This window comes from Phoxinus phoxinus (assembly GCF_949152265.1).
Source record: "Phoxinus phoxinus genome assembly, chromosome: 1".
Classification (NCBI taxonomy): domain Eukaryota; kingdom Metazoa; phylum Chordata; class Actinopteri; order Cypriniformes; family Leuciscidae; genus Phoxinus; species Phoxinus phoxinus.
The window spans coordinates 16583008-16599779 of record NC_136876.1 but is presented as its reverse complement, the minus strand read 5'-3'; the positions used below and the strand labels follow the sequence as shown (position 1 = coordinate 16599779).

At 37.0% G+C, this 16772-nt stretch overlaps 1 protein-coding gene across 2 annotated transcripts in view; it reads right to left on the bottom strand.

The window, feature by feature from the left end:
* The window catches only part of LOC307008708 (exportin-6), a 33486-nt gene that overhangs the window by 10685 nt on the left and 6029 nt on the right, over positions 1-16772 (bottom strand). For both annotated transcript variants that reach the window (XM_079631745.1, XM_079631746.1), the window contains exons 3-19: positions 16261-16373; positions 15385-15582; positions 15141-15300; positions 14940-15017; positions 11032-11512; positions 10816-10942; positions 8698-8807; positions 8487-8595; positions 8287-8379; positions 7819-7888; positions 4823-4982; positions 3821-3913; positions 3573-3720; positions 2311-2457; positions 2023-2194; positions 441-596; positions 80-194 (exon numbers count right to left, since the gene is read on the bottom strand). In XM_079631745.1, the coding sequence (XP_079487871.1) occupies positions 80-194; positions 441-596; positions 2023-2194; positions 2311-2457; positions 3573-3720; positions 3821-3913; positions 4823-4982; positions 7819-7888; positions 8287-8379; positions 8487-8595; positions 8698-8807; positions 10816-10942; positions 11032-11512; positions 14940-15017; positions 15141-15300; positions 15385-15582; positions 16261-16373 (2530 nt within the window). The remainder of the gene's footprint in view (positions 1-79; positions 195-440; positions 597-2022; positions 2195-2310; positions 2458-3572; positions 3721-3820; positions 3914-4822; positions 4983-7818; positions 7889-8286; positions 8380-8486; positions 8596-8697; positions 8808-10815; positions 10943-11031; positions 11513-14939; positions 15018-15140; positions 15301-15384; positions 15583-16260; positions 16374-16772) is intronic.

Genomic DNA, 16772 nt, shown 5'->3' with positions numbered 1-16772 from the left:
TGAGGAACATGAAGATCAGTGAGCATCAGTAAACGCAGTGACACGTGATGACGAGTGAGCGTGAGGAAGACAAGGTCACCTGGTGAACATGCTGAGGAACGTCTGGATGATCTGCTCTGTGAAAGCTACACCCATCTGAACACGCAGCGCTTGAAACAGCGTGAGGAAGAAACTCAGCATCTCGTCCGTCACATCTGAGAGAGAGAGAGAGAGAGAGAGAGAGAGAGAGAGAGAGAGAGAGAGAGAGAGAGAGAGAGAGAGAGAGAGAGAGAGAGAGAGAGAGAGAGAGAGAGAGAGAGAGAGAGAGAGAGAGAGAGAGAGAGAGAGAGAGAGAGAGAGAGAGAGAGAGAGAGAGAGAGAGAGAGAGAGAGAGAGATCATTACAGCAACAGAAGGCAGAAGTGGTGGTCATAAACGCTGATGCTGAGATGATTTGTTCACCTGGCTGCTGGATGAAGTGAGGGAACAGTGCGAGCGTGACCTGGACTGACTCCTGCAGGCTGTGGTAACAGATCTGACGTGATTTAGTGGCTTCTCCTGATATACTGTCCACCAGATCCTTCAACACACACAGAGTCTGCTGGATCACCGCTTTACCTGAGGGACACATCATTACATTACTGTCAATGCTGAAAATACTCTTAAGAAGAACAACTGGTTCAAAAAGTTTGGGATCGGAAATATCGTTTAGGCCTGGTTTCACAGACAAGGCTTAGATTAAGCCAGGATTACGCCTTAGTTCAGTTAGGGCATTTAAGTAGATTTTATAAATGTGCCTTAGAAAAAAACATTACTAGGGTGAATATTCAGACAAAACAATGACACTGACATATTTGAAGATACTTTCAGTTAAAACAGCTCAAACATGCTTTTTAGGGACTAGCTTAAAGGTATTCTGTAAGAATGACAGCTAGTGGTTGAAATATTGCAGACCAAATTACAAATATAGGAGATCGTTGTTTCTCCCGACTCCTGCTCCTCAGACTGGACGGCAAACTAACCCGGGTTGCCAGTTTGAGGACACGCAACAGGAACGAGCGCAATGGACAATGAACATGGGCAAATTGGCAACATGCAGTATCATACCGACCAAAACAATAACAGACATTACAGCAACATGACATTACAGCAACATGACATTACAGCAACATGACATTACAGCAACATGACATTACAGCAACATGACATTACAGCAACATTACATTACAGCAACATTACATTACAGCAACATTACATTACAGCAACATGACATTACAGCAACATTACATTACAGCAACAGAAACGCACATATCAAAGTAAAATAACTTTGAGCAAGGGCTCTTTTTCCTCCACTTTAAGAGGCCAATGTTTTGCTGACTTCTAAAGATGGTGCAGAAAGCGAACGCTTGTATAATCATTGAATCTGCATCCACTGCAAATTGTGCTATTTTTTTTACTTCCTTTTCGGCCTAAGCTTTTCCGGGTCAGTACGTCTACCTTGGGTTGTTTCACCAAGTGTGTAATGTAAATGCAGATATCGAATATGGGACAAAGAAGAAAACAAAAAAAGATGTAAGCTGGTCGTCAAAAAAAAAGAAAGAAGCATGTAGTCAACAAATCAGAATTGGGCATCAAGACCTGCAGTGTAAATGCTCACCAAAGCCGCATTTATTATCAATGATACCGTAAATACAGTAATATTGTGAAATATTTTGTCTGTATTGTGTATAAACTGTATTGTCATAAATTTGTTCTGTATTTTCAGCATCATTACTCCAGTCTTCAGTGTCACATGATCCTTCAGAAATCATTCTGATATGATGATTTGATGCTCAAGAAACATTTCTTATTATCATCAATGTTGAAAACCGCATTGATATGAAATAGAAATCTTTTTAAATCTATTTAGAAACTGTAACATTATAAATGTCTTTACAGTCACTTTTAATCAATTTAATGCACCACTGCTATATATGTATATATATAAATAAATAAATGGTACATATATTATAGTATTTGACATTTCTATCAATCTGTTACTCACTGTTGGGGTGATGGTTGGGTGGGCGGGGCAGGAGGCGGTACTGCTGCGTCAGACTGCTGAGAAGCCGCTCGTGATTGGACGAACGGCTCGGCCACTGCTGCTCTGCTTCTGGTAGACTGGGCCACGGCAACAGCAACATGTTGGACAGAGCTCGACACACCAGGACGTGAGCCTTGAGGAAAGGAAACAACAACATTACATCACAACAGAGGGAGCCAAGTACAAACTGTGCCACACTGTCGGACCAATATAACCCCCCCCCACACACACACACACACACACACACACCTCCTGAGGTAATCTGTGGTTATGATTCTCTGTGATCAGGTTGAAGATATTCTGCACCGCCGGCAGCGACACCAGGAACACCGGTCGCACGGTGGTGGACATGGAGACCAGGAGATGGCACGCAGATAACAGCAACTTCTCTGGAACCTGTGACACACGGAGATCGGGCGGGTTACAGTTTATCAAAGAGAAAGAATGAAGAAGAACTGGTTAAACAGAAGACGGTCTAATCTGAAAATCTACTGTAGACCTCACAGCCGAGAGAAGTTTCTTCAGTTTCAAGACAACCCCACAAATAAATATATAGCATTGTACATTGCTTCTAAAAATCTTATTATGAAGACATGGCTGAATAAATTAAGAAAATGTTTACTTTATGGTGTTTATGTTGTAGATGGTTGTAAGAATGATTATTTAATCTCCCTCAACCGTTTGAATGAACAGCTGGAACGAGTAAAGCATATACATTTCAAAATAAGAGTCCCTGTGTATTTCAGGCATGTTTATAATTAACTCTTTCCCCGCCATTGGTGGAATAATCCAGATTTCTGTGTTTTCACTGTTATACGGTAGGGGGCGCTATTATAAAAATCTTCTGATTGAGTACTGAACCTCCAGATAAAAATAGGCAAAAAATGAGCAGAAAAAAAGCAATAAAAGGATTGCTTATGCCCTTTTTAGTCTGTTGTCTGCTTTTTGTTAAAATATTTTTTTTAAGACACGAACACACATTCAAATGTTGATAAAAAAAAAAAGAATGCATGAAGCTAGAATAAAGCGGTATATTCACTCAACTAAATATTCTGGGGGCCATGAAACTTTTGTGAAAATCATCAAAAAAGCGGACAACTAAAAAAATAAAACACTAATGAGGAAAGAGTTAGAAGTCCAGCATTTTGCATAAAATCTTTTTTTATGGATATTGTTATGTTGGTTACACAATAAACAGAATCTGCCATTTAATTAAACAAACTATTGTAACTTGTCTCGTAAGCTAGTTTCTGACACGGAATAATAATTTAAAAAAGATAATTGTAACTTTTTATCTCAAAATTCTTACTTTTTTCCTCAAATTTACAAGTTTATATCTCACAACTCTGAGAGAGACGACTTCTTAATTGTATGAAATTATACATAGTATAATATCAGTAGTAACCATATATATATTTAATAAAACATGTCTTCAACTCTTTAAACTTGAAATGACTGTGTTCTGCTTTAAATGAGCATTAAAGTATTATCATTTATAAAAATCAAGTGACCTTGGAATTGATGAGAGGGGTCGTGGCGTCCATGCTGGACCGGATGAGATCCACAAATTGCGTTTGATCTTGTTGTCGCTGCACTTCCCCGCAGAACTGAGCCAGCCAATGAGAATACGCCTGCAGAGCGGCCAATGACTGCGCGTGGCTGCAAAACAGAGACGTTCATTAGGTTTTATTATAAAACTATTCTCAATTAGGTTAACCTGCATCAACTAGCACACTGAACAGAGTTCATGACTACTTACACATCTATAAGATCTGGTTTGAGCACTGAAGGAACCGCCATCTCTACATCGTACAGGCTGATCTGAGAACCGTAACACGACACTTCCACCAATCTGAGAAGAGGAGGAGAAACATAACCAAGAATTAAACATCACATATTTCAGTCATTTACATCTGACCAAACATCAATCAATCTATTAATAATTCAAGCTATTATTCCTAAATGAATAATATGGTATTGTTTGCATTTATTTTCATATTACTTTGCCACAGTGTTGGCGTCAACAGGAAAATACATGTGAAAGTAAAACCAAAACCTTTGCTTTTTGAAAAAGGCTTGGTTTAGTTTATATTTGGACAGTCTGCACAAGTTCACACAGTTCAATTAGTAATCATTTGTTTAGTGAGATAAGTGTTTTTTGAGCCAGGGTTTAAACAGTATATCAAAGGGGTCCTTTTCTTCAGTGTGTAATGTTGCTGTTTGAGCCCGGGAATAAACGCGTCACAATATTCCTTATTTTAATAATTCCCGCCCAAGGCATTCGCAAAATAAAACCAAAACACGCCGAAGCGGGTAACCAATCAGAACACACTGACCCAGCCGACCAATCAGAGCACACTGAGCTTTTCAGAAAAAAAAAAAAAGCTTCACAGCTTTAGGAACTAAACAGAGCGTTATACTGACAGACTGAGAAGAGAGGAGCTGCAACAGTGACAAATATGAGAAAAATAATGTTTTTTGAACATTCAAGCTTGAAAACCTGTTCTAGTAGAACCAGAAAACAAAATCAAGACGTTGTAAAAGGACATAATAACAAAGTTATTTATGACAAGTAAAAAAAAAAATTAAAAAAAAATATGATGTAATGCAAAAAGAAGTCATCAAATAGCCATGTGAAGCACACTACACAACACAACCACTAATAATATGCATAAAACATAAGCAAATACAGAGGACATTAGAGTGACACATAAGGAGGTAGTGTTGTTGTTGAATGAGGAATTGGGAATCAGGAACTGACCTCTGCACGATGGCGAGAGCGTCATTAAAGCGGGCGGTGAACACGTCCCCTGTGAAGAACTCGGCCAGGCGTCCCACGGCCTGCAAGAGAGAGCTCAGGTCTCTGAGAGCGCAGTGAAGTCTTCTGCAGTCGGCCTCCGCTGTGATGTTCAGCCTGCGACCTGTTCTCACACACACACACACAGAGAGAGAGAGGTGTAAAACCACTCAACTACAGCTGACAACAGCTCACAAGCCACATGAGAACAGACCCGCCACAGAGCAACATCAGACTGAACATCACAAGACCAGATACTACTAACATACTTGCAGTCTATAAATATATAATACAGTAGGTTGACTGAGTAAATGCTCAAGCAATCAATAGAAGGTACACTACTGTTCAAACGTTTAGAGTTAATCCGTTTAAAAAGAAGAAATTAATAATTGAATTGTAATATTTCTTAATATTACTGTTTTTACTTAGCCTTGGTGAGCATAAAAGACTACTTTCAAAAATATATATTTTTAATCATACTACCCCCAACTTCTGACCGGTAATGTATGCGTATGAGTTCTCGTAGAACTTCCTCCTTTATATTTCATCTTGTCTGTAGTTGTACAGCCTTAGTTTAATAACTGCTTACATGGGCTGATTATTATAGTCTCAGGTCAATTTTTTTGAATCAATTTATTCAAAATATGAAGCAGCACAACTGTTTTCAACATTGTTAATAATATTTGTTTCACAAGCATCACATCATATAAGAATGATTTCTGAAGGATCATGTGACTCTGAAGACTGGAGTAATGATGCTGAAAATTCAGGAATAAATTACAATTTAATACACATTTAAATACGTTACTTAAATGTGTTATTTTTAATAGTAATATGATGCGTATGAGTTCTCGTAGAACTTCCTCCTTTATATTTCATCTTGTCTGTAGTTGTACAGCCTTAGTTTAATAACTGCTTACTTTGGCTGATTATTATAGTCTCAGGTCAAAAAAAATAAATTAAAATCTCCATGCCATGACAGCAATATATTTATACAAGATATTTGATAGAAGGAAGTCAGATAGCAAAAGAAGAAAAAAACAGTACAGCCTGAAGAACAAGGACATTTGTCAAATATCATATTTCCAACGTCATGCTTCAGTGGATTAATACAAACAGTGACTTTTGGACACTGAGTGAAAACGACACATTAGCATTGTTGCAATGCATTCTCCAAGACAAATAGTTCACCCAAAACAATGCATCTAATAATTCTGTCAAGAACTGCATTTGCATTTAAAAGTGTAATCTGTGTGTGCAGCTGAACAGGTTTGAAAACAAAGCTACTACACAGCAAAATCCCCAGTGTTAAATTAACACTGCTCGGAGCATATATGGTCCCACTCTACAGAGTGTTAAAATAACACTGAAGCAGTGTTAAAGTTAATGAGATAATTAAGTGATTAATCAAGTGATGATTGAACATTAATGATGAACACCTGCTGTTAACAAGCAGAATCACTGAAGGAAAGAGAAACACAAGAACTACAACTGACTTTTAGTCACAGCTTTAAATTAAATCAGCTGAAGATAAAAATAAGACATTAAATCTGTGAAGATCTCAACAGTGAACGATTAAACAACTCCACAAACAGCATTACCAGCTTCACTTATTACTAACCAGGACTGACTTTATTTCTGTCAAATGTCTACAGAAGTTTTATTGAGAATTAACAGAGGTTTAGATGTTGATGTTTTAGTCACCATTTAAAAATCACCATTATGGTGAACAGTGTTGCCTTTAGTTGTGCAATTTGATTATTTTTTTATTATTTGATTTCATGGTCATTGTAACAGTGTTTACCAAAACACACAAAGGTTGCAAAGAAAGCCAGCAACAAAGATGGTCAGGTGATAGACCTATAGTTTTCAACAAGTACAAATATTAAAAAATGCTATCATTTACTGAAAATGGTTATTTGGTATTAATAGATTTTCAATAACATTCATTTCTTTCTATAGATCAGTCATCAAGCTGAATCTTTATTTTTTAAATATTGGGAAAATAATCTTTGGACAAACACACAGACATCAAGAATCAGAGTATGAATCTCATTAATGGTGACATGCTTTATGCCGCAATGCATTATGGGAGGCACCATAGTATAAAAATCATGGCTCCCAGCATGCATTGCAGCATGAAGCATGTCACCATTGTTGAGATTCATACTCTGATTCTTGATGTCTGTCGTTTCTAATATAAAAATAATAATTTTCAAAAAAAATCTGAAATGTATATCAAATTTTTAATTCAGGATGACTGCTCTGTGTAAAAAAAAAGGTGACTTTTATTAATAACTAATAACAACTTTTGTTTTTTGTCAGGGATAAGATTAATGAATCTTTCATCTTTATAATAATGAAAACGATAACACCAGGACATGTAATATTTTTAGCTTCTTTTGTAACATATTATGAGTTTTGGTAAATATTGTTACAAAGAGCAAAATTGCACTTAAAATGTTATGAGTCAAACTGCCCAACTAAATGAAATACTGATCTCCATAATGGTGACCTTTTTTTAACATCGACATCTAAACTTTTGTCCATAGACATACCAGAAATAAAGTCAGTCTGGTTAGTAATAAGTGAAGCTGGTAATGCTGTTTGTGGAGTTGTTTAATCCTCCTCTGCAGAAATCTTTAGAGATTGAATGTCTTATTTTTATCTTCAGCTGATTTAATTTAAAGCTGCGACTAAAAGTCAGTTGTAGTTCTTGTGTTTCTCTGTTCTTCAGTGATTCTGCTTGATAACAGCAGGTGTCCATCATTAATGTTCAATCATCACTTGATTAATCACTTAATTATCTCATTAACTTTAACACTGATTCAGTGTTATTTTAACACTCTGCAGAGTGGGACCATATATGCTCCGAGCAGTGTTAATTTAACACTGGGGATTTTGCTGTGTATCTATTAAACTGCTGAATATTCAGACTGTGACCGTGAAGAGAAACTCACTTGATCCTGATCTCACGATATACTGCTGCAGCCCAAGATACACGTCCAGATCCTCCTGGAGCACCGGAAACTAAACACACAATCATGCTCTGCTCATCATATACTTATCATCAAAGTCATTTAACATGCACATTTAACGCAATTAATAATAACAGGAAAAATGTGATTGATAGATAGACAGATAAGAAATATAAATAAATGGATAAAAATACAATTAGACAGACAGATTTAAAATGGGCATTTGATGAAACATTTATATTGATTGACAGCTCTAATACTCTTCCTTGTGTGGATTACAGCAGATTTTGATTTAAAATCGTAAATCCTCCATGAATGCTTTGGACGGAGACTCGCTTGAATCAGTTTTGCTTCCATATTAAACAGTTATTAGAATTGCCAATGGAGAGTCCATTGTTTTCAGTTCAAAGAGAGAGAGAGGAACATGTTCAGCCACTCATCTACACCCACCAGAACAGAGAAGGTCTGGGACGGCAGCAGCTCCATCACCCTGGCAACCACTTCCAAACTCAGACGCAGGTACCGTTGCCATTCCGTCTGTTGCTATAGAAACCAGAGGGGAAAGAGTTCCAAAAATTCAGCCCAAAAATAAATAAAAAATGCTTTAGCTTCTATAACCATGTGTGTGTGTGTGTCTGCTTGATTCTTACATCATCGTCAAGGGTCTCGTCATCGAGTTCTTCTAGTTGACTCTGGTTTAACCTGAACTGGATCCTGTTGAGAACTTCACGCAGCAGCAGAACTAGAGCATCTTTATACCTGCTCACACACACACACACACACACACACAGATTACAACAACGTTCAATGCTTGAGCAACCTATATAAAACAAACTCAATTCACAGTCCACAGACATGTACCTGTTAATGACACTGTCTCTGTCAGCCAATCGGCTTCTGATCTTGGTGGTCAGGTAGTCCAGGAATATACTCCAGATGTCAAGACAAGCCAGGTAACCCTCATGACTCGGCTGCAACAAAATAAACAGACCATTAAATGAAGATGCACAAACATTTTAAGTTTAAGAACTTTAGAACTTTAACTTTTTTTAATTCCCCATGAACAAAATCAAGTCCCGCCCTACATTTGATCTTGTTTGAGAAGCCGTTTCACTCAGATATGTGTCACAACAGGGGAGAAAAGACTTGCATGTGCCCTTCAAGACTTGAATGTAAACCGCCACTGCTATAATTGGTTAATATCTTTGCATATGAAATGAGTATTAAATCTAGAACTCTTTTGAAAAACTTCACTAAGTTTTACTAATCACATCTACTGAGATTAACTAATCGTGAAGTGTTAATTACAGCGTTATAATTACTTCTACTCCCACTGCATGAAAGGCTGAAGCGCTGAGCATTGTAGCCAATCACAGTCATGTCTGTTTCTGCACTGTCACAGATGCTTTCATAATAACCAACACAGTGCAGACATGATGGAAATAAGAGACTCATTGAGCAGTGTAGACAGTCTTTGATTATAACGAAAGTTTGGGCAAGAATGCAGAACTCAGTTACTCGTGTTAAACTGAAGCGATTGACAGCTTCAGTGATTATAAAGGGAGCGTTCTTTGATTGCTTTCTGTATCTAATTTAAATAAAAAAATATTTTCATGGTACTAAAAGGAAAGGTACAGTGTGAAGTTGACCGTTTAGTCACTAGCTTGATTTATTGATGAATAAAGGATTTTGTGAAAGAACATCTGAAAAAGAACCCTCACATATCAAAAATCACTGATCACAGATCAGGCATTAAAATGAACACTTTAAATAAAGGGGTTATAATGCCCTGTTCACAAGATGTCAAATAAGTCTTTGAGTTTTAGCTAAAAATACCCCACAGATATTTTTATATAGCATGTTAACATTTTGTGTCTGTTCCTTTAAATGCAAATGAGCTGCTGCTCCCGATAGCTGGACATATGCACTGAAAATTTCAAAAACTTTTAGCCTTTTATGATCAATCCGGAGTCAGACAATGATGGAGAGACTCAAGAAGTGACAACATGTAGAAGCAACAGGACATTTCTGAATGGTTAGTTGATGAATTTATGTTGCTGTTCAGGGGGCGGGTTTATGTACATTTTAGGGTTGATGATGTCACAAACCCGGGAGGAATGTTGTGTAGTCCCTACCAGCCGTTTGTTGTAGTCATAATCATCATCAACCACCCCTTTACCATGCTGTCGCATTACTGTCGGGTCCATATCTTTCTGTAGCAGTCTGTTTGCAAAAGCCTGTGTCGAAATTGCGACTGATTTACGAAAGGATCCACAATGAAATATAGCGAACAAAATGATAATACTCTGAGACATTCACATAGTTGAAAATAAATAACCACTTCCCTAGCATTAGGATTATTTAGAAACTAATGATATTTTATTCCAGTGATCCTGTATCTCTCTTCTCTCCCGTTGATCTCAATAACCCGCCAGTGGGCGGAGCCAAAGACGCGATGATCCGATTCTGCAGAGGCGGTATTTCGTCAAACTATTACATCATAATTTGACAATCCGAAACAAGTCGTTTTCTGAGCTTTGATTCAATGAAAGCCGTTTTTGGACTAATGAGGAAGTTTTGAGTTGTGAAACTTACAGAATGTTTTAATAGTACAATAAACTCTTGCATGTCAAAAGACACGACCCCTTTAATGTTAGTCATGATAACGCACATCTTGTGGTTTAATACTGAACATGACATTACCGAAGAAGCCATTGGGAAGAGTAAAAAAACATCTTCAAGTCTAGACTTTTTAAACAGAAATTCAACGATTACCAGGAAACCATTAATGAAAATACCCCCAAACCAGGTTTGTGCTTTAAAATCTATTCAAAAACAAAAAAGGATGGTGATGGTGTCAAAAATTAGAGGAACAAGGAAAGTTTGGGTCATCAAAGTACAGGAAAAGGAAATATCATTAGACATGAATATGGTGTGTTAGAGTTGGGCTTCCAGGAACATTAAATGAAAGAGCTTTACCTGGTTAAAGGTGTATTTGAAGAGCAAAGCTAGAAATTCCACTAGAGGAAACTGGGCGTTAGATTCGATCCTCCGCAGATGAACACTAACAAAAAGCCTGAGGAAATCGGTGAACTTTTCCACATAGCTGATAGAGACAGACAGACAGATGGAGAGGGTTAAAAAGCAGCAGCATCAATGAGTTAAATGCTTGAATCAAGTGCATCTATCTCTTACCTTTCATCTAACTCTTGCAATCTGCTTTTGATAGTGTGTGTGTTGGTGTGGGAGTGTGTATTTGTGAGTCTTTGCAGTAGGTAGAACGTCTGTTGAAACATGCGTAGCAGAAACTCCTCAAAGTCCACGGGGACGCAGTTTTTGCACATTAACTCGTTGATGCAGTTCATGGCCATGACGCCCAGCCTGGCGCGATCGGATTGGCCCACCATCTGACCAGTCCTGCCGTGTCCACTGCCGCCATTGGCTGGGAGATTTCCAGGGGCGGAGTCTCCGTTAGAAGTGGGCAGATGTTTAGTTTTGATTGGCTGCTGGCATCCAAAGCGAGCAAAATGAAAAATTGAAGCGAGGAGGGATGGAGTGATGGAAGTGGAGAGAGGAATCCAGCTAAAGAGATGAGCCAAACACTCCAGCGCTAGCAGACACAGAGCGGCACTTTCAGCTTCCAGGATCATCTGTGTGCTGTTGCCCCCCAAAACACCTGCACAACACGACAAACGACAACAGTTAATACAACAGTCACTTATTGTTTCAACTAGTGACAGACCATTTTGTGGTTATCATGTCGTCATTGGTTGATGACTAGGGCTGCTCGAATATGACAAAAATCATAATCACGATTATTTTTGGTCAATGTTGAAATCACGATTATTTAACACGATTATTGGAGGCCGATATGATCGTCTTATTTCACGATAGGAGTTTAAATATCAGTGAAATTTCACAATTATCAACACTTCAGCAAAAACTAATACTAGGTTAAGTAAGAAAAAGGTCCTCAAAACAATTACGTAAGACAAGTTAACAGTCAGCAATACACTCTTAAAGTGACAGCAACCGAATAAACCTGCAGCTGTCTGTGTCATTAATGATAATCAAACAACAATATCACTTACTGATCTTGACCGAATAACTGAAGTTGCTTTAATAAGGATAAACTATACATGTGTACAATAAGACTATGAAATATTATTTTACATTTGATTATAAATTGTGTTGGTGTAGGGCAGGCCATTACTTATCTGAATACCATGTGAATCTGGACGGGATGCAGCAGCCGCACAATGATCATTTTACCTCCATTATCTTGTTTTTATAATCATTGGAAGCCAAAATCGAAATTGAAAATTAATTACGATTAATCGCAGAGTCCTAATAATCCGATATTGTCAGTTGCGTGAACTTTGAGTAATGCTGCGTTCACAATCTTCACATGCTATCGGAATTATCGTAAATACGAGATTCCTAGTAGGAAATTGGACATGAACGCCCTGTCAAGCCATATTTACTACTGGGAAACTGAGATCTAAATTGAGTTTCCGAGTTATCCGTGCCATAATGGCTGAGGGGAGAACAATTGCTGCTGTGACTGGTACTCATAGTTTTTTCCACAACAGCTACATTGCCTTGTCTTTTGAGTAGTGCATATTTACAATTTACATATATGAATAAACATTTGAAGGGCTGCAACGATTAGTCGACATAGTCGACAACGTCGACAATAAAAAATTGTCGACAAATATCTTTGTTGTCGAGTAGTCGTTTGATCTCACGTGACCAATGTATGGGCCTGCAATATCGCATTTTGACCGCTACGACGCTGTAGCGCTAGAGTGTAATGCAGCCGTTAAATGCTTTTGCGGTAGAAGAAAAAACAGCGCGAATTACATAGACAGTAAATAAACGGCGAATTATGGCGGAGTGTAAACGAGTTCGGACCAGTAAGGTGTGGGAAAGTTTCACAAAACTGCCAACTAAAAATGCTGTCATGTGCAATACATGCAAGGCTGAGCTTGCGTTTCACGGGAGCACAACATATGTTGGAGCACTTAAGAGAAAGCATCCCGGATCAAAAGGAGCCGGTGAGTGTTCAATCTCCAGGTGAAGCTAACTAACTAGTTGTAAATCTCTTTATTAGAGAATGCAATACTACCATTAATAAAAGTGATAATATTAAAAATTATAATATAAATACAGTAATGTGATTATTTATTTTGCATAGAATAAAGCTTGATCGAGCTTAGGAGTCAGGGCTGTTTTTATTATTGTAACACTATTAGGTAATATAAACACAATTAACTAACATGAACAAAAATGTTAACAAAAATTAATAATGTTACAAATGTGCTGCTCATATTAGTTAGTTCATGTTAGTAACATTAATGTTTACAAATTAAACTGTTACCTTAGTGTGAATTGCTTCTAGATTTCAAACTAAACACCCAGTAAAGATGATGACTAAACAACAGTTTAATCACTAAGAGAGTTAAAATAAAATGTTTTTTCTTTGCAAAAAAGATATTTTCTTTGCATTCCTGCAACATCCACTCCAGCAGAACGGATCTTCTCAGCTGCAGGAAACATTTGCTCACAAAAAAGAGCAAGCTTGTCACGTGAACATGTTGATATGCTGACCTTCCTTCATTTTAATTCAGCACTTATTTGAAAATCCAAAAAAGCCAGAGCAGAAAGGACACAAGTTACTTACTGCTTTTCATTAAACTAACTGAACACTTGGTTTTAGAAATAAAGCTCTTAATACTGCTGCCTGCCAAGAGATATTTACATTCAAACATATTTTTGTCTGCAATGCCAGCTGATTTATTTTTGTTGACCTGTTTAGTTGGAGGTTCCTTAAAGTTCATTAAAACACCATTTCAAAAGCTGAAGTGATTTTTTTTTTTTTAAATTATAATATGTATAACTCAATGTTTTAACTTATTGAAAAGGCTGAATAATCATTCCAAACTTACTGATGATTAGTCGTCAATATAATCGACGATTAGTCGATTAATCGGTCCAATAATCGTTAGATTAATCGATTATCAAAATAATCGTTTGTTGCAGCCCTATGTATGTTTTATACACAGTGAAAATAGCATGTATTTGACCGAAATTCGGTCTTAGAAAGCACAGTGAATGTTTATACAGTTGTTAACAAATGGGATGCTACATTTTATTCAAAATTAAATATCTTCTATACATTTGGGCTTTACTATATTTTCTTTAATAAGATTCCCTCATGAAACCGGTGTCCTCCATGATTCCTAATCTTTCCGACAACAAAGCACTTGAATGCGACAAGCTCGTGATCACGATTTCAGAAGTGGGAAACAGGAAATTTGCAACAGCAAGTGAAGGCAGCATAAATGTTTATAAATAAATAAATGAATTGGTTTATTTATTTATACATGTATAAAAGTAAACTACTAAAATTTTCAGTTAATTATTTAGAACAATTTTGTCAGGCATCAGAACTGTTTTATCTAAGGTTTACTAATTAAATTAGTTTAATTACATTTAGTTTAAATATAAATTAGATTAAATGTTTTATTAATTGATTACTTGATGGAAAAACAAAACAAAAAAGACTGAAAAGTGAAAATTTACTATTAAATTACTCAGGCTACAGGATTATAGAACATGCAAACATGTATGTGATGTAGTGGCAAAAAAAAAAAAAACGAAAGCTGCAGACAAGCAATTTTTGGCAAGTGGGAAACAGGAAATTTCCAACAGCAAGTGAATGCAGCATAAATGTTTATAAATAAATAAATGTATGAATAGGTTTATTTATTTATACATGTACTCAAAGTTCACTAATACAATTTTCAGTTAATTCAATTACAGCAATTACTTTATTATTAATGTTAATGTATGTTACTATTAAATTGCTCAGGCTACAGGATTATAGAACATGCAAACATGTATGTGATGTAGTGGCAAAAACAAGCAAAAGCTGCTTTACCCCCCCAACCAAATCTCACAAGAAAACAACTATTTTACTAGGAGTAAATTTTGCATGATTTCATATGAAAATGTGAGATTTTGAGCACTAATTGGTGCCACTGATGTACACCTCACTTTTCAAAGTGGCCCAATAGCAAAAGAGGAAAGCAGAAGCTCACCTGACTCTCTTGACGTGGGGGATGGCGGGGGAGTGGTGACTGTAACACTGTGTTTGTCCCACACCGTCTCCAGAATACCTGCGAGCAAAAGAGAGTTGTTAAAAATGAAACTGCAAGCCTAATCACATGACACAGGTTCCAGTGCTTAACGAATACTTCCACCCGCATATACTTTCAGTTAAATAGTTATGAGTGTCTCACCAGTCAGAAGGTTCAGTACGGTGGGGATCTGATCCAGCAGGAGTTTCTTCAGCTCCTCTTTACGAGCGACGCTCAAGTCTTCTCTGGGACAGACCAGCTCCTCTGAGGTCATCTTGAGCAGAACCAAACCCAGCGGCGCGAGAGACGGCGACTGCACTAACTGCAGCACAAACCACAAAGATGAAGCCAGTTCTGTTCGTTTTAATATCATTTAATAGTAACCGCAGTGAAGAATGACAGGTACCTGTAAGGTGTTGCTGAAGAAGTCATGGTAGAACATGGGCCAGTCCTGGCGTCCAATGTCAACGATGACTTTGCAGAGTTTGTTTCGGATAAAGAAAGGCAGCAGTGCATGCTGGGATAGCAGAAGCTTGGGCAAGCAGCTCCGAAGTTCTGCTTTGTCCTCGCTGGCTACACCAACCCACATCTTGTTCACAAGATTCTGCAGAGACACATTTACTGTCATCATATCTCATATCGTAAACACAGCAGAGGATACCTGTGCCTGCATATCGTATTTTAGGATAATTACACAAATATATCCAGGTCATATTTCAAGAAAATTAATACATTACTACCATTTAAGATTTTGTGGTCAGGAAGATGAAAATAAATAAAATACTTTAATACTTTTTAATTTAATAAGGACACATTAAATAAAAAGTGACAGGAATGACATAATGTTCATAAAGTTCAATTCATAAAGATTTCTATTTCAAATACATGCTTTTAAACCATCTATAAATATTAAACTGTTTTCAACATTGATAAAAAAAATTATTGCAGCAAAACAGCATATTATAATGATTTATTAGAATAATTATAAATAATTTTCAGTAAAGATGCTGAAAATTCTACTTTTTCATTAAAATGATAAATTACGTTTTTAAATATATTCAAATAGAAGACAATTATTTCAAATGATCATCATATTTCACAATATAAAAAAAAAAATCTGTATTTTTGATCAAATAATGCAGCTTTGGTCAGCAGAAGAGAGGAAATAAACATCCAAAATTGACCCCAAACATTTGAACATAAGCGTATGACTTCAACATGGACTTGGCCATTTTGGTGAAGTTAATCTACACAAGGTAATGAACTGAAGGGTTAATTTTACCTCAAACACAGTAAGGCTGTACATCATGACATATTCATTTCTGCTGTTGGAGAGGAAGTAGAGGCAGTGCCGCCATGAGCCGGGCTGCCCCGCGAAACTGTTCAGCAGCTCTTCTGCAATAAACAACACCACAACACATTCTTATCTAATTGAAACAAAGCAAGCAGTGAAAGTTATTAATGTTTAGTTAGGTTTGATGCCATAAACACCAAACAAACACTCAGCAGAAACTTCCTTGAATGACGGACATAAGTGTTGAACTCAAACGCAATGAAGAGGGCTTATGTGTCTGTGTGGAAATAGCTTAAGGAACATCTTCTGTAAAGCATAAATGAGGCTGTTCCCACAACTTGAACCCAATTCAAGTTCAAAGTTAACAAATGCTTCTTGTACACAGAGTTTTGCATATTTGCATGAAAAAGAAAACATTGCTTTGTTGCACACCTACACATAGCTACATATGCACATTTCAAAAACCAGATGAGTTCAAATGACAGTATGTTTGTTAGTTA